Source organism: Falco biarmicus, chromosome 1, assembly GCF_023638135.1.
Source record: "Falco biarmicus isolate bFalBia1 chromosome 1, bFalBia1.pri, whole genome shotgun sequence".
Classification (NCBI taxonomy): Eukaryota; Metazoa; Chordata; class Aves; order Falconiformes; family Falconidae; genus Falco; species Falco biarmicus.
The window spans coordinates 60,859,946-60,881,862 of NC_079288.1; the positions used below are offsets into that span (position 1 = coordinate 60,859,946).

Consider the following 21,917-nt stretch of genomic DNA (forward strand, 5'->3'; position numbering starts at 1 on the left):
CACCCAAAACAAATAGGACACTACAGAAGACTTCTTAAACAAAGTTTTATTTATAAAGTTTGATCTACCCACATAAGAAAACTAAGTGGTGAACAAACACAGAGGAGTGTTTGTGTACTGCAGAACCTGTAACTCATAGAGAACCTCTTTGACTCTCTGGACAAGTGGTTTTCCACTGCCACGCTGCTGTCGCACAATTAAGAGCCTTCCCCCCTCTCTGTAAGAGACACTGCATCATGATCCTGTCCATTCAAGCAAGAGTCTGAAGCAGCAGTATTTTCTCATTAATGCAGAACCTGTGCAAGACCACCATGAGGTTTTCCCCACAGCGTGAGACCTGGCGCTCCATGGCCAGGCGGAAATCTTCTTTCACTCCTTTAGTTATACCCCGGGTAACTGTATGATGCCTTAAGCCATGAAGGAAAGAGAGACAGACAAAATCGAGTAATGGTTATTTGGTGCACTACAGTAATTTAAAAGGTGCTGCATGTCACTTACTGTGTTTAGACTTATGATTATACTTGTCTACTGTCCATACCTAAGTTTATACAAGGAGAGCCAAATAGCCCACACTATGCTATTTTTTAAAAGTAATGTGTTTAGTAGCTTAGGAGTCTTTCAACAGTTGTGAGTTTCATAAAAGTCTATGCTCTCACTGCTTTAATTATGACTGTTGGGGGAGGGGGCACAGGGGAATACTGCTCTTCTGGCTAACAGGAAGATCTTTTTAACCCAGCATATATTGAGTTCTCCTTGCCTAGGGAAAGGAATTTTCTCTCTACCTTTGCTGCCCAGGCCACTTCCTCCTTGTAATCAATTCTGTAAATGGTTGGGCTTGAAAGAAGAGTGAAAAGATAAAACCGTTTTCTCTGGAAGAAGGGAAGAGGTGGCTGTCACCATGAAGAGCAGAGGGTGTCTTGTACCAGTAGGAAAAGTGCAGGAAGGAGCTATATAATCCTGTGGGCACCAATAACTGACTAAAATTACAAGCCAACACAAAGCCCAAATCAAGCCAGGCTGTGAGTCTGCATCAGCCGAAGTCAGCTCTTGCGGAGATACTACACGCCAGGCAAGGATTACATTTACTCCGAGCAGAAGTTCAGGACTTGTTTTCAAACAGAACAAAGGTCCAGCTACTCGGGAAGCTAAAGTGAGGCTGGCTGGGAAAACTCTTGGGATACTGTCTGGTTAAAGGCCATTTTTAGGAACACATCTTTGTCCTCACGCTAGCCTATAGCACTTGATACCTAGATCTTGTCATATAAACAATGTTCTGCAGCACCAAAGCACTACACTTTACTTGCACTGGTCCAGAACTGGGTAAGTAACACCAAGACTTTTTAACATCTACCTGCAAACCCTGCTTGGGAAGGGAAGCAAAAGATATGCCCTGAAATGAGAGCCCTAGCGCTAGTAAGGGAGCAGTATAAATTAGAGAGAAAAGCATAACGCTAATATTGAGACAAGTACTGAGTCATGGGTATGAAGGGAAGAGCTGGACCGAACCCAGCCAGCACACTGTAAGACAGAAAGGAAGTTAAAAATAAAGGGTAAGGACATCTATGCCAGTCCAGAGATGCTGGAAACAAGAAAGGGAAAAGTCTGGGAATTAACCCTCACCAACAATATCACCCCACCTTCACTTAAATCAGCAAGTCAAGCATTTGAGAACAGACTTCTCTATCAAAACAGTAGAGACCTCTCTAACACATGGAAAACGCAAAGAAGAGACTAGCCTGGAGCCTACTGGGCAATTCATCGATAAGCTAGGCTGAGTGAAGCAAAACTCAACTGAAAATACTCCAGCATATTCAGGGGTTATGGGATAAGCCCCGTTTTCCATCTTTACTGTCTTAAACATTGCTGGCACTGAGTGCTACGGCCAGTTACAGCCTAAAGGAGAATATGCAACCTGGCAGCTACTGAGCAAGCCAGCAGCGCTTCTGAAGATGCGTGTCATGTAACAGCTGGAAAACAGAAAACAGAATTCAGAACAACTTAAATGAAGAAAAGTAGCTACAAACGGATCCAGTAACCAGTATCTTGAAAAGAAAGGGTTATACTCTTGCTAATATGTGATTGAACATCAGTATAATTTTGGGAGATTTCTACATTTTTTTGTTTAAATTCAGCAGTGATTATTGAATTGAAAGGACACAGATACTGGCAACTTATGGGAAAAAGAAAAATAAATGTTATAATAGAACAACATGGTTTGCCAGGCAATGTAGGCACAAATGGAGGAAAAAAAAAAGATAAATATCGAGTAACAAATTGCTGAAAACCATGGGCATTAAAACACGTTGACAAAACACAGCACACTATGAGCAGGGTTTTTCCACTTGGTACCTGTCAGCAGTCTGTATGCTGGGCTGTAGCACAGGTATGAATTCCTGCTGCAGTAACCCCATGGGAGGGCTAGAAGTCCTTTAAAAAACAGCAAATAGCAGCATTCAAACACCCACACGCCAACTCCCCCTCCGGTGCAAAACAACTCTCCAGAAAAAGGAGCAACAAAGAGCTAGGGTGAGACCACATAGCAATATGAACACCGAACAGCTGAAGAGGTGCAGGACCCTAAGAGCATCAAACATGCAAATATCCCCAGATTTCATTGCAAGGCTGTTCTGCAACTGTGGTCTAAATATATATGCATATTTTTGGACCGTTACACCAGGAGAAAGGACAGCAGTAGGTGCAAAATCAATTCACAGTTGTACTACAAGAACATTCATAGCTCTTCCCAGGAAGCGCATCAATCAAAAGATTTAGTCAGAGGAGCACTGCAGATACCACAGCTTCCCTGCACAGCCGGCAAGAGCGCGTCAGCAAACTGGGACAGCCCACAACTTGGAGTTAAGGGATTTGCTGCTGAGCCCAAGACGAGTGCATGCACAGCAGGTATCGGCCAAGTTGAGTGCATGACAGTGTTTGTCACAGGTTGCCCAAGTATCTTTTCATTAGCCCAGAAATGGCCCTTCTCACCTTTTCAAAGTCAAACTGCATACAAAAATGACGGTTAGAGGATGGCACAATGTCAGAGCACAAATGCCCACTCAGAGTAACCTCCCATTTATGACCAAGGCCACATGAACTAGCCACCAAAGGTGTCTCACCCGAAAGGCAGTTTGTCTCCTCTGTGAAGTTAAGTCCTTATCTCTGTATACTATCTATAACATAAGATAACCTCATATGTTCAGCCTAGAGCAAATCCAACACCCCACCTAAGGAGAAATGAGAAATCTGGTATATAGAAAGCAGGTCTAGTTCCTTAACGCAAGTCTCTCAGAATGTCACCTAAATGTTATTAGGCATGTGAATACAGAGTGTCTCATTCACCCCTATAAATGCTAAGAAGGGAGCAGAGAAGACTTGCACTTACATATCTATAATATCCAGTTATGTGCCTACCTTTATATCTCACAGGTGGTCATTTTGGTTAGCATCTATAATTTATTAATGAATATGGATCGAGAGCTATGCTTATAAAAGTCAAATAAAGATGGGACATTAGTACAGAAACATTCTACAATACAGCTACAGTAACCTGAAATAAAATATTCACAAGAATTATTCCATCAAATGAGATAATTTTTCAAGAGTTCTTGGCATGAATGAGTCCAGTACTTGCAAAAAAGGACACAGAGAACAGAAAATACAGAGGAACAGCAAGATGTTATTGGTCCCTGTGGCAGATGTTTGAAAAAGGGACTCTGCACAACAGTGTCTTCATTACTGCTCGCAAGGTCTGCAATCAGAACTAAACATACCCAAGTGCACAATCAGAATAAAAATCCCACTTTCAAGATACTTTGTTTCACTTCAAACCAGCTGAGGTTTTCCTCCTATGTCCCCAAGGGGAGATGTGATGGGAATGTGAGTAGAGGCAGAACACGCAGTGGCTTTCACGTCAAGTTTACTCAGCTAGTAGGCTAAGATTAGACTAATCAAAGCAAGGTTTATCAAAAAGAGGAACGCGATATTAATCAGTCATTTCTTGCATATTCTTTTCCTCTTTAACCGCACTAGCTAACACTGCCACTACTGATGTGTATACTAAGTAAAACTATGAAACTTGCCTTGCCTAGAATGGAGTTCTAGACAAACGCACTTAGGCATTTAGTTCAGAGTTCATCATAGAATTCTTGTAGACACTGCAAACAGAATGAGCTGGCTATAGCACCAGTTAAAACCAAAACCATGGACCTTCATATTCCCAGTGGATACAAGCAAAGGGAAAGCTTACAAGCTGCGTATGTATTCAGGACCCAATTATAACTGCACGCTACCAAGATCTTACTTCAGCTTTTGAAAACCACACTGCAGTTTGCCCTCCTGGGCTCAGAAAAATGAATATAATTTCCTATAAAGTATAAGGTACTGAGGAAAAGTCCTGGAAGAAGAATGTGGAATTCACCTGGGGAGAAAATGTCCTGTAAGTCATGAAACAAAAAGCTGTTCTTACGAAAACCACAGAACATCTGTAATACATTTCCCATCCAGTAAGAGGCAGGATCGCTATGTACATTTATGCCAATAAAAGATTGGGCAAAGGAGCAACTGCTGCTTCTTTGGGCTGCTACGGCAAACTTACAGTCTTCTTGTGCGTGCCTGAACAGTGTGTGAGCTGCCTCTGTTAATTACTGGGAGGATGGTGCAACAGCTCATACAACCAGAACTGGTGATAGTTGGGAAAGATGAAAGGCAGTCTGCAGGTTTTGAGCCTACCAACCACTATCCCAGGAAACAGGGCTGTGCTGGCACACTTCATCTAAAACTCATCTAGCTGGGGGAGGCTGTGCTGGGTGACACCATCCCTGAGCTTCACAGCCAGTCCAGCTGAAAAAATATTTGGGGTACCAGGGGAATAGACGTCATCTCCGATTAGTGGACTACGCCCTGAACTCTCCCTCCCATCAGCTCTCTGATGAAGTGGTTCCTGTCCTACGCAGCATCTCAGCCACGTAAAAGACACTGTACATGGCTTTTCCAGCTGGATGGGATATTTGAACATTGTGGTTCAATAAGCACAAAGAACTGGACCCCTCTACAAGCATTTCCATCAATTAGGAAACCTAACACTGGTCAAAAGGAGGTCAGAGAGAGATTTCTGTCTTGCTAGCAACACTGCTCACTACCTGCTTCCTGACTGGTGGGGTCAGAACAGTAACAGCTACCACGCCAATCAAAATAAAAGCCATGATGCAGAGAAAGAGCATGGAACTACTCCAACTAACTAAAGACAGCAGCTAAGAAGTTACCAGGCGGAGTCTTCAGTGCTAAGCCCTCTTGCTGACAAAGCTTATTACTTAACATTGTACGTAGTGCAGCGTATCCTGATTCTTGTTTTCATACAGTTGGCTACAAGCAGTGAGATACAGCAAGGTTAAGAGTTTGAAAATCTAGAGCCTAGATGAGAAAATTCCGTCACATAATCAAGCATTTGTATTTCTTTTCCTTTTCTTTCCTAGTATCTTATTTTTGTGTTGAATACCTAGAACTCTGGAAAATCTATTTACTAGTCCAAATTTGCATCCAGTTGTCTAATGTTAGGCTCCCGTTTTTTGAAAATTTTAGCCCATTTCTAGCTAGCGAATAACCAGAATACACTGACCCAAACTGGAATTTCAACGAACTTTAGCAGTCCCCCTCTTACAAAGCAAAATACCACAAATTCTAATAAATAACCAGGCTATTCCAAAACATTCTGCCACTAAAACCCTGCAGCAGATACTTGTTCAGTCTTGACTCAAAACTAAGAACACCTAGGAAGTTAATCCAAATTATTAATTTCCTTCAGCATCTTGTAATAAGCTAAGCAGAATAAGCTTGTTCAGTACATAGCAAGAGATGACCTGCTAGTTCTGACAGAAAGGTTATTAGTTTACCTGAAGTGTACTTTGTTTTACCCTTAGTTTTTCATCATTCGGTGGTCTTTCATAACTCTGTTTACAACAAACAGTGCTTTCTGTTCAGCATTACTGTTCAGCAAAATTAACATCACCTTGCACTCATGCCTAATTATTTAATGAATTCCTGCAAAGTGCAAGTGTCTGGTTGAAAGAGCAATACCGTAATCACTTTAATATGAATCGTTCTAAAGTAAATGCCACACTTAAAAATAAACTTCTGTAAAAGTAGTTTAAAGTTGAAGAACCCCAAAAAAGAATTCACAGATCAGCAGGAGAGTCAGAAAAAGAAACTCACGGCCTTGTCTGAACTCTGTAGCCAACTCCTTAAATTTAAGCTCAAAGACATGACAATCTTACTATCCAGAAGATTACATGAAAGCAAAGACAACCAGAACATACTCCCTTTTTTTTTCCTCAAAGAAAACAGCAAATGCTTTTTTATCCTTACTTGATCAGCATTGCTTGATTTGGCAGCAGTTCCAGATGAATCTTCCCTCCTTCCTGTGTTCTTAAATAAGCAAATTCCTCCAACATATCAATATCTGAAGAAAACATTAAAGATTTGACTAGGGAAAAAATGATAAGAGAACATTCCTTCTTACCCCTCACATCTGAAGCCACGCTGCTGAAAGGACACTCAAAATAAACAGCTATTGAAGTATCTCATTCTTAAAAGTGATAAGGAAGATCACAGCATGTATTCCTAATCTTCAACAAATTTATAAGAAATGGCTTTTTGAAGTACAAAATACATCGGTCAATTTCTTTCTTAATTTCTTATGTACAGCCAAACAGAACTAAAGAAAGCTCATCTCTCTAAACAAATTCCCTAGTTGTTTTTACTTTCTTTTCCTGCATTGCAGGTTATCAAAGCAGTGCAAACTGAGGCTGGGACTGAAGGAAATGCTGCCATGGCGGCACATACCACCCTTCTTAGTCTTCTATTTTGATCCCTTATTTGGCTTGCCTTTGTTTTTTGGGGTTTTTGTTTACCTTTCTTTAACACCAGAACTTTTTTAGTTGTCTCAGGCAAGAGCTAGACGCATTGCTTCCTGAGTACCATGGCTGGATGTCTGGTTAGGCTAAACACTAAAATGTCCAGTGTGTGTATGCTGATCGAAGCGTACATCAGATATCTGAATACAGAAATCAGACATGCTTTGCATGCATGAACTTTGACACAGCTCATTATCTTACTCAACCCAAAAATCTTACTCACACAAAGCTTTTCATAAACAATAGCCTAAATAATTCTGACTCTCTGAAGCATAGGTACCACTGTCATTTCTGTTAACAACCTTGTAGTATAATGACCTATATATCTTACTGAAAAGACTGCCACCACTTGCATAAGCAGCCTAAGTTGCTGCTCTTTTTCTGAATGGAAGTGCAACTGCAATGTACTTAAGGGTACTCTCAAGTGCCAGAACAGGTGACAGGAGGCGTATTTATAGTCCATTTTGCACTGCCACCTATTACAACTTGCATGGTAGGGAAATATACTGAATGTGATTCACAGAGAGAGTTGCTGCTGAAACTATCTAACAGCTTTTTCAACACCCCAGCACATAGTTTTGGATGTGAAAGACATTCTTGGTTAGAGAAAGGATACTTGTGACATAGTTGAAAAAATTCTCATACTGGAAGTTTCCTTGTTGGCAGATTTTGTTGATGGCTTTCAGGAACAAGTTCTCACCCCTTGGCCACTCATGCTGCAGCAGAACAACTACATGGCCCAGCGCCATATCATCTCTGCTGTCTGTGAAAGCTCTGAGCTTCAGGGGAAAAAAATGACATTGAGACATCAGGAAATGCATGTTGCTTTTATAAATATATGAGATTCATCTCACCTACATCTGTGCAGATAGAATTTAGCAGCGTCTTTCATTCTGCTCTAATATATACATTTAAAATAGGTTGGAAATTTCCAGCCAAAATATCAAATTCTCTCCACTGACCTATAAGAGAAATCTGAATACAGACAAAAATATTTTGAGATGAATTCTATCTCCTCTGCCCAAAACTAAAACAAACAGAAGCCAAAAAACCCACAAGAGAACAGCCCTCCTCTACCAACACTCCCTCCCCACCCCCCAAAACAAAAAGACTCGCCACAAACCCATTTAGGTGAGAAGCACTTGAGGCACAGCCCTTCACACCTAGTCGCACCACCGGGATAAGGCCATTTCTGTCTCAGGACCCCGGATACATAAACCAGGCCTTGGAGACACAAGAGAATTTGAAGCTTTGATTTCAGCTTACCTTGAAACAAGCTAACAATAGATGAAGGCAGTAAGGCATGATAGCTCTGCTGGTACATGGCCAAAGCTTCAGATCAGACCCTGGAACAAAACAATTTATGATACACTTCTTTATGGGTCTCATGATTACCTAAGTTTGAAAGAAATTAGAATACAATTGCCAATTCTCAGGCAGGGAGGAAAACTCTGAAGGTAACTCACGAATTATTCAAAACGTGAAGTTACACATTTTAAAATTTTTTCTTCATTTCTGTTTTCCTGTGGTACGGCTTTGTCACCAATATACTTCAATAGGTACCAACAGGAAAACCACTCACAAAACCAAGAAGGTATAAAGAACTTCCTCCCTTTTTGTAATACAGAAAAAGAAGAATTACATACTGAACTGGAATGCATGAATTAAAATTGAGCTGACACTGAGTTTAGGGTAGTAGCAACTCATACCTTTCCTGAACTTAGACTTTACTTTAGGTTGCTCCTCTTGTACTTTACCTCCTTCTTGTATTGGAAGTAAAATACAACACATGAGGTCAAGCACTTTTTCACATGTTTGCTGTAGAAAGAAAAGGAAAGACATGATAATGCTAAGTCTAAATTAAAAGTTCTTAAAATTCAGGTATGTTAATAATGATCAAAACCTTCAGACACTGCAAAACTAAAAAACAATCACAAGATTCTCCGCTAGAACTTGAGCAGACTTAATGCTGAACAGTTTGGCTGAGCATAAAGATGTAGCTGTCACTAAATCTTTGAGATCCTACATAAGTCATTTTAATTGGGGAAAAAAAAGTATTGGCATTCTTCACTTCAGGAGATCAATACAACTACAATCAAAACCCATTTTATTTTGAAGGATTAAGTTTTCAAGTGAATTCTTAGAATAGTTTTTAAAAGCTTGTTTTGTTCATGGTAAAAATAGAAAGGAAAATGGCAATCTGACAGCATGACAGAAATGCAATGAATTTTTAATGCTATTTCCTAGAGACAGTAAGAGGTCCGAGGAAATATTATCACACTTCCAATGAAAAAATAGTAAACTGGAAGGGAAAAAATACTTGTCCAGTAGTACCAGGATGACATTGGATCCTAAGACATAGCCTTTATTATTAGTGCTGACGCTGACTAACCTCAGATGACCACACACTCCTGTAACACTAAAACCACAAAATAGTTATTTCAAAGGTAAAGCAAGTTCAGAGGTCTTTTCTAAGATGATCATGGAAGTTTCTATTCTATAAACCTTTTCTTTCCCCTGCCACATGAAACCTAAAAGCTAGGAATTATCCCTCAATATTTAAAACTGTTTCAGTAAAGCTACGGAATTCAAATTTAAAGTTACATTTACAGACAACTCAAACACTTGTAGCTATCGAAAATCTTAACTACCCCCCCCCCCCCCCCCCGCCAAATCGTAACTACCAAAAAGACTATGTAAGAGAGGTGCTAGTGGACAGTCAGTTAATGTGCCACGAAGTGCAACTGTTCTCCCTGTGAAGCATGGATTTTTCAGTAGACCCTGGCTTATGTTCAATACCCTGTTGAAAACAGACTAACGGGAAAATTCAAAGGAAGAAGAAAAACAGGAACCACAGGACCAGATGATGAACCAGTGTGTGGAATGCTGTACGTACACGATATTCTCCAAGGGCAAAGTGGCATGTCGCTAACTGGATTAGCGCTCTCTGATTTTCTAGTGATCCTTGTCCTGTAATTTGCTGTGGAGAATGAGAGCCCTGAAGAGCTGCCAGGTGATGTAGGCTGCTAATTGCTTTTTTGTACTGCCCCTTAAAAAAAAAGATATACAAAGACAATGTTAGGGTCTTCTGTATACAATGGGTAGAAAGACAGGAATAAAAATTCCCTTATAGAAAGCTTTCAAAACAGAGCACATCCAAGCAACCGGGCTTCAAAATTTTCATCTAGCAGAACACTCTCCAGTGGCGTGCTGCGTACAGGAGTGTGGATCGATCACTTGCAAGGCAGTGAGAAGACAGACAGAATTCTATTTTAAAAAGCCTATTTACAAAATTGCATTTATAACTGAAACAATCACGCTCTTCAGAGTTAATTATTACTTTAGACTAATAAAGTTTGAAATAGCTCTTGTTCAGGTACAAGTACAGTCAAAAATAAAAGACCCCCCAAGGAAAAATATAAAAGAACAAGCTGTGTTCTATAGATGGCATTTGGAATGGGTACAGTCAGCCTAATTTCTGAGGAGAATGGTAAATTTTAACTGTTAAACTAATGACATGTTAAATAAATGACATGTTAAAACTTCCACTGTTTTACAATTCTTCTCTCTGATTGCATTCCGATATAATGCAGTGACAGATGAAGAAAATGCAATTTTCTTCCATAATGGTCTCTCTTTCCCCCCTGGCCAAAATGCCAATGCAGAGGTCTTTTCCATATGCTAAACTAGCTGCACTCAACGAACAGCTATGGGAACAGGCATATCCTAAGCGAGGTACCTAGCTTGTGGTAAGAATGGTATGATTCTATCCCCAAAGGGGTCATGCTTTAAAGGATAAAATCTGTAGACAGAGCAGTCAAACTAGCTAATCAGAACAGCTATTTACTAGAAGGAAGAGAAACGTAATGGTGTCATTTGCTATTTTTCGCTTTATTTTTCTACCTGGTAGATGATCATGTCTGTAAGAAAGATTCTTAACCAAAGCCAGGTGTCTGTCTTCCATGACAAACAAATTCTGGTGAACTCTGTATAAGTGGTCAGAGAAGAAAAAGAAAAAATGAAGCATTTCACACCTTTGGGTTAAAGATCAATTAGCTAGGGGGAAAAAAAAAAAAAGCAGCTGAATTTAAAAATGAAAAACCCAAAACAGTAAGAGTGTGAGATCTTTCAAATATAGGATACTCTCATCTTATACAACTGTATTTTGATTTTACTGTGTCCAATAAATCTAAAAGCAGCTAGGTGGTACTATTTGTCTGCTTTTTAGAAGAGGAATTTGTTTTCAAGATTATCACACCAGGTATTATCAGAAAGGGAGGGACACAGTAATGACATATCTTTTTAAGCACGAACAAAAGCAGCCATTAGCAGCACATCCTCACTGGTATTATCAGCACTACTACTAATTAACTGCTCCTTCAGTAAAAGCAGCTTCCAAGAGAAGTGGGGGTGAATAAACAAAGGTGCATGAAGAATTAAACAAAATCCAGGAACAAAATATTTAGAAGTGCAACAACTGATAAAGCTTCTTATCAGATCTTAGTTAAAAAATACTCAGGACCCAAAGTAAATACAATATTTAAGGATTCACAGGAATTCTATTTTAACATAGTAAAATGATAATATGCACAGCAATGAAGCCTAAATGCAACTCTGCCTGCAGTTAGCCTTACCTTTGTCAAGTGATTCCAGAGAATACAGCAGCTCCCAGCTCTCTCTTGCCAGTTTAAAGCTCTCTAATACTTCTATAGAGTTTGCAAGATCTGCCTTGTTTACTGTAATATGACGACTTCGTGCCTTTCCAGAAGGATCCTCATCATCTGAGCTCTGCTTAAGAGTTGATATAAAACAAAAACATTCACTTCTTAACTTACACTGAACACAAGAAAACAATTCTGCACTAGAGATGCCAAGATCCTCCCAGTTTTAAGTGCCTTTAAGGCCCTTTTGCTTAGCTTGTTTTAATATTAGAACAATCTGGTTTGCTACCCAGAAACCCAGTGGTATAGTGTGGTAAACAATATCCCAAAAGAATTCACACTGTTAAACATGGTGTACCACCACTGAGCTTCAACCAGATTATCTGTTAAAGTACATACATACGTGACACTTTATCACTCAGTTTAAGCCTAATGCTTGGCAGTGGCATAATGCAAAGGAAATGTAACTCTTGTATAAGTGCATACTTCTACCAGCAGAGAAATTCTATAAAACAGTGGGTTTCTACTATTAAAGAAATAGATGTATTCCCAGTTCCCATCATGAAACGCAATTAATTTGGATGTTTAGCTGTAGAACATCTGACTGCTATAGCTGCCATTTTTAACAGCTTCTGCAGTCTCTGTTGAACTTCAGGCTAAAGCATTCACATCAGCACATACGTGTCTACAGCAATTGCTACAAAAATTGTTCATTCTTGCTGGCTTTAGCAAAAAAAAAATCTGTTTGCAAATTGTGGTCATAAACAGCTATTCCAGGGTAGCTCTAAAAATATGTCTGTTTGATCTGTGTCAAAACCACTATTGTCTAAATTCCAGTACCAATGCCATTCTTGTTACAAATGAAAAAGTCTAGAAAAGTTACCATTGTTTTCTCTCTTCCTTCAGCAAGTTTCCTCTTTTTGTGTATGTGTTTGTTACGATCAATATCTGTATCACCATAGATATTGGTCACATCCTCGAGGAGAACCAGTGGGGCTTGGTTTGGAGCATTTGGACCTGGATTTAAAGATAAATTAATGCAAGATTACTCTAAACTGATCTGAAAGGTCTCATGCCCACATCGACGTGGTTTTGTTTCCTTCACGAGTAGTAATTACAATGCTAGAGAAACCAATCTGATATTAATTCACTTAAGTTGCATAAGCTTGAACTATGCTGGCAAAGCTATGGTTTTCTCAAAGCAGGCTTATGGTAAAGGTCAGAATGCATTTACTAGACATCATAAGAGTTTGCTTGAGAGCTTCAGAGTATCTTTGAATCCTTTTCTTACATAGCAGTCTCAAGATCTACTCCAGCAGTAGGTTCTCCCATCAAGCATTATTTGCTTTTATATAAATACAACTATTCAAAGGTGAACAGAACATTGCTCTGAAGTACACCGCCACAAACACGGCAAAGCATAGCAATATTCTCAAAACATTCTCATGATAAACCAAAGCAATATGCTGACAGCACTGATGCCTCAAAGAAGTAATTGTATGTTATCACGAGATTCCCCTAGTACTATCACTCTGTGTCAGCTTTGCCTCCACTGATTTCTATATACAGAATTAAACCTTTACCGAACTTCCAGAGCCCATCATCACTCCCCAAAGCCTCTAGAGAAGCCTGATTTTGAAGCACAGAAGACATAATTTCTACTTCCACTGGTGTCACAGAATGTCCTATGGGATCTAGTAGCTGTTATTTCAAACCTCAGTGCTTAAGTTTCATTAGATATAAAATAGGGACAACACTTCTTAATCTCAAACACCACTGGTACATAGTCACTACTGAGAAAGTTCTCCTTCCAAAAACATTTTCTCCTTTCGCACAATCAAACTGTATACAGATGTGCAAAGCTCAGACAAAGAGAAATATAATGGAAAGGGGAAATCCATTAATCTGTTTTCTCTTTTTGAAATATCCAGTAGACAAGACAGCAGTGTGGACAAGTATTTTCAGTACGTGATTTCTTCTGTTTCTATCACAGAAAGATATGAAGCTAAGGCTTCATTCATAATTGCAAAGAGCTAATTTGAGAGCTTAGTATAAGGACAATCCATTTCATCTCTTGACATAGAAGAACCTATACTTAGCTTTTCCCATCTACTCAAAAGTCATGTGTAAGGAGTCCACTACAACAGTTTATGTTACAAGAAACAATCACCCTGGCACACTTAAGAAGTAATGTGATCTCCCTTGACTAGGTTCAGACTACGTATCACCACGGAAATGTCCTCTACACAATACAACACATTGAAATCACCTCTACTGTACCTTCATGTATTCCACTGTGTTGGAATCTAACCCGTGTGAACTGAAAACAGAGCCAAATCTTAATGTAGAAAATAGAATCCATGAGAAACAGATATGAAAGTACCACAGCTGGGATGCTGGAAGAGTTTTATGACTAGACTCTCAAAAGCTGCCTACTTCTAACACCTAAGAGTGGGTTTTTCTTTTACTCACACTGATTTGAATGAATACCAGTTAAGTGCTTTGCTTTCAGAGAAATGTTCTCTTCTCAGTAGCAGGCAAATGCACTGCAGCCTTTATTCCAAAACCTCCAGTCCTAAAACCAAACCAAACCTAACCTTAGCCTTTTACTTGGGGTAGAGAACTTGCAAATGTTCTTTTACATTACTGAAAGTTACACAGCCATACAAAGAGCAATGTTCTGTTTTTGTGTCTGACTGAGCTCTAGAATCTAAGCTTACAGAGGTTTTAATTGATTTCTAGCAGAGTCTTATAAATAAACCCCTAAAAGCATCAGCCCAAATAACTCCTGCCAAGCCTGCAGGCAGCCTGCAAGTTATGAGAGGTGTGAATTGCCTCATTCATTTCTCAAGTCTCCAGCAAGGCAGATATAAATAATGTTAGAGAAATGCATTGAAAAGTTTTCTCTCAAGAGGTTTCTTGCAAGTCCATGCACATGAGAAGGAAGTCACAATCAAAGCTCAGAGCTACTGGATTAAGGAGGAGACAGCTTTCTTCCCCAACACTATGCTTCCAAAATACGCAGGATTCTACGTTTCTACAGTAAGCCCTCCAAAGAGGAGGAGGAAAACCCCTCATGATAAGAAGGGTATGAAAAGCACTGAATACTACTGGATTTTAATGCTAAAGCAGAAATCAGTAAAAGATGTCTTGGAGGTATTTTCCTGATGTCAGCAAATGGCAGAGGGTACCACAAATGCTGCACCAAAGAGACTGCACTCTGTATCTCAGTATACGGGTTTTTTTGCTGTTTCAGTCTGAAAACATGAGCATTAACATACACAACTGTACAACTTAAAAGGAACATTTTTCACCAGTGCTTTGCTTTACCTTATTCCTCAACTTAGAATCAAGCAGCTAAAATTATATGCGCGGCTGAAGTATCTCACTGCCCCACCAAAACCCTTCCTCTGTAGAGAGCACAAAACTCAGTTAGCTCCTGTGAAATGACTACACGCTCTTGGCATGCAAGTTGCCATGTCATTTGTCTTCTGAGCTTACCAATCTACTGACATTGTTCCACTGATTACCCAGCCTTCTATGAAGTTGTTTAAAAGCTATCACTTCTATTGAGATTTTCATTACTCCAATGTTCATTTGCTCCACAGAGGAAATTGTGATGAAACGCACACTACTAAGAGTTGAAAACTCCTCTTTGTGATACTATTTATTTCAATAAGTTCTAAACAAACTGGAGGTTAACGAACTTCCCTCAGCTTCTGGGCCATGCCTGAAAAGTCCAGTCAATCCCTGAAGAAGCAATTCAAGGTGTTCCAAGCAATGTGATATGCCCCAAACACAGATTTGAGTGGGTAGGAAAAAGCACAGATAACATTCATACTTTAAATGTTCAATTTACAAATAAATTACAAATTATGACTAATGTGCAAAGCACACCTTAAAGATTATCCTTAAACTATACAACAAAAGCCAAGTTGGAAGCTTCTGAATTTCAGGAAATCTCTTCCTATTCATTTTTTATTTGATTAATTATAAATTTGTTGTGTGTTCCTAATGCAAAAATACCTTATTTTGTGGAAGCTTTTTGTACAATCTTTTGACTGCAAGAAGCCAGAAGCTTCAATGAAACAGGAGAAAATGAAACAAACATGATGCTGATAGAAAAGTAGCAATCAACCCTAGGGACATTTCTCATAACAACTGGTCTGTTACTTTTCTCTTTCCTAGACAACAAACTTGCTGCTGGCAGAGGTTGAAACCACAATGCGAAGTTAGACTGATCTTTGGTCTGATCCACTACACCAGTTGTCATGAGCTACTTCTGCTGGTAAGACTAATGGCTTGGGAGAATTTTTAAAAAGACCCATGTCACTTTGTAAGATGGTATATTTCAAAAAAATAATGAGAAAAGATATTTCAGACATTAGCAATGAAATCACAAAAATCTCTTTACAGAAGCTGAAACATTAGAAACTCACCTTGGAAGAGCGATGGCTGGATGTTGCTGACATACTGGAATGCATTTTTAAAGAAGACCAACATTGTTGAATACACTACTTGGTTTTTATATTTCGCGTGTGCATCACTATCAAAGTTACTGATGTATCTGCAGAGGTCTTTCATTCGATGCAAAATATCACCAAAACTTCTGAGGAAGAGAGACAAAAAGAATTAAGGATGTTACACAGACTCCAAAACTTTATGTTTTGGCTGAGGAAATCCCCCAGCTGCAAGTCAGTGGAGGCTGGGAATGTACTCCAGTGAAACTTCACTAAACATTCACCATGTTTCTCTTTGCTAAGGCACCTAGGGAAGGATAGCCCGCAATACTACAGTTCTTATGCAAGACCTTCACCAACAAAATTTCATTTAGAGCCTAATTTGAAAGTGCTCCCTGGATCCACATTTTTGCTTTACATTGTACAGTCTTGAAAGAGCTGCACTGAATTTACACAAAAGGTCCTCACGTTCAAATTCTTCTTCAAACCATCTCCTTAAGAATTAAAAAGCCAAATTCTCCTTGAGAAGAAATACCTGGAACACTACACATTTCTTACCTTCTTCCCTTATCCATTTGCCATTCACACCTCATTCCCACCACAGACAGTATTTTAAATAGCCTCTCCCAAGGATCTGTAATCTGGGATGATTTCTCTGTGAGACCATCTATTACATATTTCTGAGAGCTACGCTTGTTTGGAGACATAATATCAGAGGAGTCTTGTGAACCTAGGAAAAACAGCACATTTTTCTCTTCATAAAGAGATCAAACCAACTGACTTATTTTCAAGAAGGAGACATGTCAAAGTCTACATTGGAGCTTTCAGGGTAACCATTCTTTACTGAGACGGCTAACAGGGAGTTGTAGGCATTTCTGCCTCCTCATACAAGAGAGCTGATTAGCTGGATAAGGAGATACTGTAAATTCTGTCCTACCTCTCAGTATATATGCTGAAGCATCATGAACATCACGACAAAGTAGTCAAAGCATCATGAGGTATTTTGCTATCAAAGAACTAAGAAACATCAAATACTACTATTAACCCTTGTCTACAGGATACACTACATACAAGTAATGCATTTTTCATTTATGGACATCATTTCAGTAATACTAAAATACATTCTGAGAAAGGTTAATTTTGTAAAAATACTTACCTTGATACTGGCTTTCTGTCTGTGTAGATCTGGTTACATAGTTAATATAAAATTCTGCTGCTTTATTCAGGTATTTATATAACAAGCTGGCAGGAAGTCGAACATCAGGGTTATTAATTATTAGAGGAAGAACGTCACAAACTAAAATAGAAAACAAACCAAAAATTCCTTTAGGTTTGGTGGGAGGTTTGTTCTGTTTGTCCTAAGTAAGGTTTGTCAGTTTGTCTATCAGCAATTTAAGGCTCCACCTGTGGCTGACCATACATCACAAAGAACACCACATGAATGACTGTACTACCAATTTGTACAATGTCAGCCTGGCCTAATGCAGCCTGAGTCTCTTCTGATTACAGCGTTTTTTTAGTCTTGCAAGTAGTTTACGGAACACAGAGTCTTGCCATACTAAAAAGTTGTATAAAACAAGAACATTAATATTTTCTTACCAAATAATTTTCTAAAACAATTCACCGGGGACTCTTGGTCTTCAATACTTTCAGCGTCTAATAATGTTTCTCCAAGGCCTACCTGTGTAAGCAGAGGTGAAAATCAAACACTGGAACACTGGTTTTAGAATCTGTAATTCAATGAAATCATAGAATCACAGAATGGTTTGGGTTGAAAGGGACCTTAAAGATCATGTAGTTCCAAGCCCCCTGCCCACGGCCAGGGAGACCTTCCGCTAGACCAGGTCGCTCTAAGCCCCATCCAGCCTGGCCTTCAACACTTCCAGGAACGGGGCATCCACAGCTGCTCTGGGCAAACTGTCTCACCACCCTCACAGTAAAAAATTTCTTTCTAATACCTAATCTAAATGTACTATCTTCCAGCTGAAAGCCTTTACCCCTTGTCCTATCACTATGTGCCCTTGTAAAAAGTCCCTCTCCAGCTTTCCTGTAGGTCCCTTTCAGGTACTGATAGGCCATTATACGGTCTCCCAGGAGCCTTCTCTTCTCCAGGCTGAACAGCCCCAACTCTCTCAGCCCGTCTTCGTAGGAGAGCTGCTCCAGCCCTCTGATCATTTTTGTGGCCCTCCTCTGGACCCGCTCCAACAGGTCCATGTCCTTATGTCGGGGGCCACCGAGCTGAGTTGAACAATTAGTGGATGCATGAGTAGCAATTCACTACATGGTAACTGCATGAGCTACTCTCTATGTGTATAGTTAAACTATCCCTACTTAGTAACAGGTGAAAAGCAACACCATACGATAGCAAAACTAGACCATGAGAAAAGATGTGCATTAACTGCATCAGTAAAGATATGCACAGACAGGTGAAAGCAATGGAGGTACCAGGCTTTAAAGCAGCAGCTTGTCACGTGAGCTGCAGTAACTGACTGAACTCTGCCTGACGCTGGTAAAAGCTAAAGATGTTAGTGTAAGTCAGAACTAACAGGTTTTATAGTCTTTAAACTATTTTTTAAACTATCTGTTAACTGTCCTTAAATAAAGTAGGTAATTTAAAGAGCTCCTGCTGTAGTTTTGTAAGTCAAAGCAAACATGTTGCTTGCTAGAGTCTAGGCACGGCCTCAAAGCACTCTGCCCTCAATGAGAGTTTACTGACAAAAAGCTGAAGCAATAGTCTTTTTCAGACTATAATATTCCTCGATACTTTTTTTTGTGCTATTCTGCTTTTTCAATAAGCATGGAATATTCTTTGCATTTACAAAACAAAAAATTGTTTTATTTGCTTCTAATTGTTTTTTGCCCAATTCTTTCCAAGCGGTAACATCAAAATACAGCAATCTGAGCTATTAACCACAATTAAACATGAATAAAAAGACTCATTCTCTCACTAGGCAATGGAAAATACATTTCAGCAAAATGTCAAGAAACAGAATGCCAATACCCTGAATAGTTAATATAAGCTTCTCTTCTCTTACCCCATGCTGTACCACAGTCTCTGGAAAACGTCGCAGTAGTAGTAGTAGCATTTCTGCTCTTTCTAATGTGTTAAAACACTGCTCTGTGGCCTTCAGTAACATTTCACACTGGACTCGACCAGGAAGGGTTTCAAATAATCCTTAAAAAAAATAGTATTAAAATGTTTGAGTTGCTATGTCTGAATTGTAAAGGTGACTAACAAAGGGTAAAAGACAGTCAACATCACCTTGCCATGCAGAGTGAAAAGAGACTTCCTTATATTTTTTTTGCTTTTAATATCTATGCCTGGAAAAAAACCGGCTGTTTCTTTCAGAGAAGACCATATGAATATTTGTCTGTGTTTATTCGGGTGCACAGTACTTGAATTAACAAGTAAGACCGCTAATGAGTGTAACACTGAAAATCCTAATACTTAAATATTTGACATTTTAAGATGCTTTTTCAAAAACGGTCATTGATTTGTGCTTATCCTTAGAGCTTCTGAAGCACATATTCAAACAGCAGATTACAATTTCTCAGGTGTAAATCAGCCTTTCAAAACTGCCTGTGGTTGCCAGCAGTGAACACCAAGCCCTTCTGGTCACTGTTCATTTTTGTAACCCTCACTTCACATGTACAAATTCACCTCATTTTCCTGATCACTCATTGTTCTCTGCAATCACTGGGATGATGACTCATAAGCCCCATTCCACTTATTTCCTACGCAATCTCTTTTCTAAATGCTTCTTTCTCTGGCAGACTTTGTCTACTCATAACAGAGTCAAAGCAATGGTAATCAGCCTCTCACATGTCCCTTTACGTTTCTTAAGACTAACACACTGAATGAAGTCTCTAAGGCTGAACAGAGAAAAAACGTGCAGCCCACAAGCAAAGTTAAAAAGACTGACATTCACTTGCCACACTAGGTAAGTAATCAGAGGGCATATCTTTAGATTACTTCAGGACTCTCCCCACTTACTGAATAGAATCCTTACCTCTTAAAAATTGTGTTTGCTTGTCCTGTGAGTCATTCCTTAATGCTGATGTAATAACACTAATCTCCCGCCATACAGCAGGTTGGTCTGGAAAATTCACAAACCTGTAATAAAGTTTGAGGCAAGGAATATACAGTGAAGTCAAAATCTGTTTCCAAGACAAAACCTTCCTATGAATGTGCATAGGCAAATGGAAAATAAAACCTTCCTTTTTATGGTTTATTTTTAATTAATAAGACCTTTTCTGCTTAATTTATCCGCACGGATTTCCAAGAACACTCACATTATATTTTTGGAAACTATGACATTTATGGCAACGAACACCTGGTATAACTGTAGAGTTCCAGCTCTAATTACTTACATGTCATAGAGCAGCCTGCCTGCAGACGCTGTCCTTTCAGCATTCCTCTCAATAGTGTACATCTCATACTGCAAAGTGGAAGAACAGCACATTAGCTTTCTTGGATACATTTATGAATCAGATTAGTCCTTCCACTCTAAAAAAACTGTCCCAAATTTGCCACAGCAGCCTGAGTAACAGAAAATGAAAGGATTGTAACGTTTGCTGTAGATATCAAGAGCTGACCTTAAACTATTTAATCACACATTAATTAGGCTTAAACTTCTGTATAAGTACTCTAATATTATTATACTGGCTTTATTTTTACGCAAATAAAAAACTTGGTGGGAATTCACAGTTCTTTTAACAGGGTTTGTGTCCAGACAAATGCAGTACAAAACCCCAAGCTATTACAAAAGCCACAGGCAAGAGAGGTACTTTAAGTCTCCATTAAAAACAGCTTTTTTTTTTTTTTGCAACAGCAAACCCACATATTTCATCATGTGCAAACACAAGAAGCAGAAAGAGACCTTCCCCTCAGTTATTATAAACCCGAGAGCGTCATCTGTTTCACAAAGCATTCCTAGGAGTGGATTTTTATTGCAGTGAAACACAACGAGCAGTTATAACCTAATGAATTTATTTTCAAGCACTGGACACCACCGTGAGGCTGGGCACCTGCAGCACCGCCGCCACCCGGCCCTGCGCGCCCCGGCGGCCGCCCGGAGCGTTCAGCGGGGAGCGCAACGCGACCAAGAGCCTGCAAAGGAGGGTTCGGCGGCAAAGCAGGGGTGCTGAGGGCGGCCCCTGTCATGGGTGCTGCGTCGGGCCCCTCCGGGGACGACGGGCCAGGCCTCTAGCTGGGTGCTAGGCCTGGACGCCTGCAGAGCACTGTGCCTGGCCTCTGCTCGGGGAGCCAGGCCTGCCTCTGCCCGGGGAGCCGCCGCTCTCCGCGCACCCCGGCAGGGCCCGCCTTAGCAGCCACGGTGAGCGCGGTGCGCGCAGGACGAACCGGCGCCGCCGCGGCGCTGCCGGGTCCCCGTCACCACGACAACCCTCCGCCTCCCGCGGCCGGAGCGCCTGTCAGTCACGCAGCGCCCGCAGCCAGGCCGTGAGGGGGAGCGCCGCGCCTTTATATTGCGCCGCGGCGTCTACCTGTATGTTGAAGTCGGCGGGGTAGAGGCTTCGCGCCGTGATGAGCCAGGCCTTGGCCGCCCACAGGTCCCCCGGCACCAGCTCGCGAGCCCGCTTCACCAGGAACTCGCAGTCCCCCTGCGCCGACATCTTGCCCCCGGCCCGGCCGGCGGGCGGTGCGCATGCGCCCTGCTGCCCCGGGGCGGCCGCTCCCGCTGCTCCGCCCCGCCCTGGCGGCGCGCGGCTGAGGGGGCGCGCGCGACTGCCGCCATTTTGGAAGCGGGCGGGAGACTTCGCCGGGTTCGACGCTGGCGGGCTCCCCGTCCTAGAGGCGAGGCTCTGCCGGGCTGTCGTCTGTCCGCCTCCCTCCCTCCCTTCTGCTGCTCTCTCGGTCCCGGGATGTG

The 21,917-nt window shown here is 40.6% G+C and overlaps 1 protein-coding gene across 10 annotated transcripts; it reads right to left on the reverse strand.

Annotated features, from left to right (window-relative positions):
* Positions 1 to 31: 31 nt before the first annotated feature.
* Positions 32 to 21,702, reverse strand: INTS10 (integrator complex subunit 10). 10 transcript variants are annotated; one of them, XM_056328995.1, is made up of 18 exons: positions 21,535 to 21,702; positions 20,401 to 20,468; positions 20,040 to 20,143; positions 19,065 to 19,204; positions 17,629 to 17,710; positions 17,186 to 17,326; positions 16,588 to 16,759; positions 16,009 to 16,175; positions 12,453 to 12,586; positions 11,543 to 11,696; positions 10,812 to 10,894; positions 9,805 to 9,957; positions 8,618 to 8,726; positions 8,175 to 8,254; positions 7,525 to 7,687; positions 6,361 to 6,454; positions 2,350 to 2,427; positions 32 to 407 (listed from the first exon to the last, which is right to left on the reverse strand). In XM_056328995.1, exons 1-18 carry the CDS (start codon positions 21,661 to 21,663, stop codon positions 251 to 253), a joined length of 2,208 nt encoding a protein of 735 aa, XP_056184970.1. In that variant the 5' UTR covers positions 21,664 to 21,702; the 3' UTR covers positions 32 to 250. The 10 variants fall into 10 exon arrangements, 9 of the variants coding, with proteins under 9 accessions (XP_056184970.1, XP_056184964.1, XP_056184956.1 ...); XM_056328989.1 differs by having other exon boundaries at positions 11,543 to 11,699; XM_056328981.1 differs by having other exon boundaries at positions 16,009 to 16,178; positions 21,535 to 21,701.
* Positions 21,703 to 21,917: the final 215 nt, after the last annotated feature.

Excerpts from the sequence above, each read along its gene's own strand:
- INTS10 (XM_056328973.1), bottom strand. The coding sequence starts at position 21,663 with ATGTCGGCGCAGGGGGACTGCGAGTTCCTGGTGAAGCGGGCTCGCGAG. Across the intron at positions 16,760-17,185 it reads GACAGAAAGCCAGTATCAAG|GTTCACAAGACTCCTCTGAT; the intron begins GTAAGTATTTTT and ends TGTTTTTCCTAG. Across the intron at positions 12,587-16,008 it reads CCAGCCATCGCTCTTCCAAG|GTCCAAATGCTCCAAACCAA; the intron begins GTGAGTTTCTAA and ends CTTTAAATCCAG.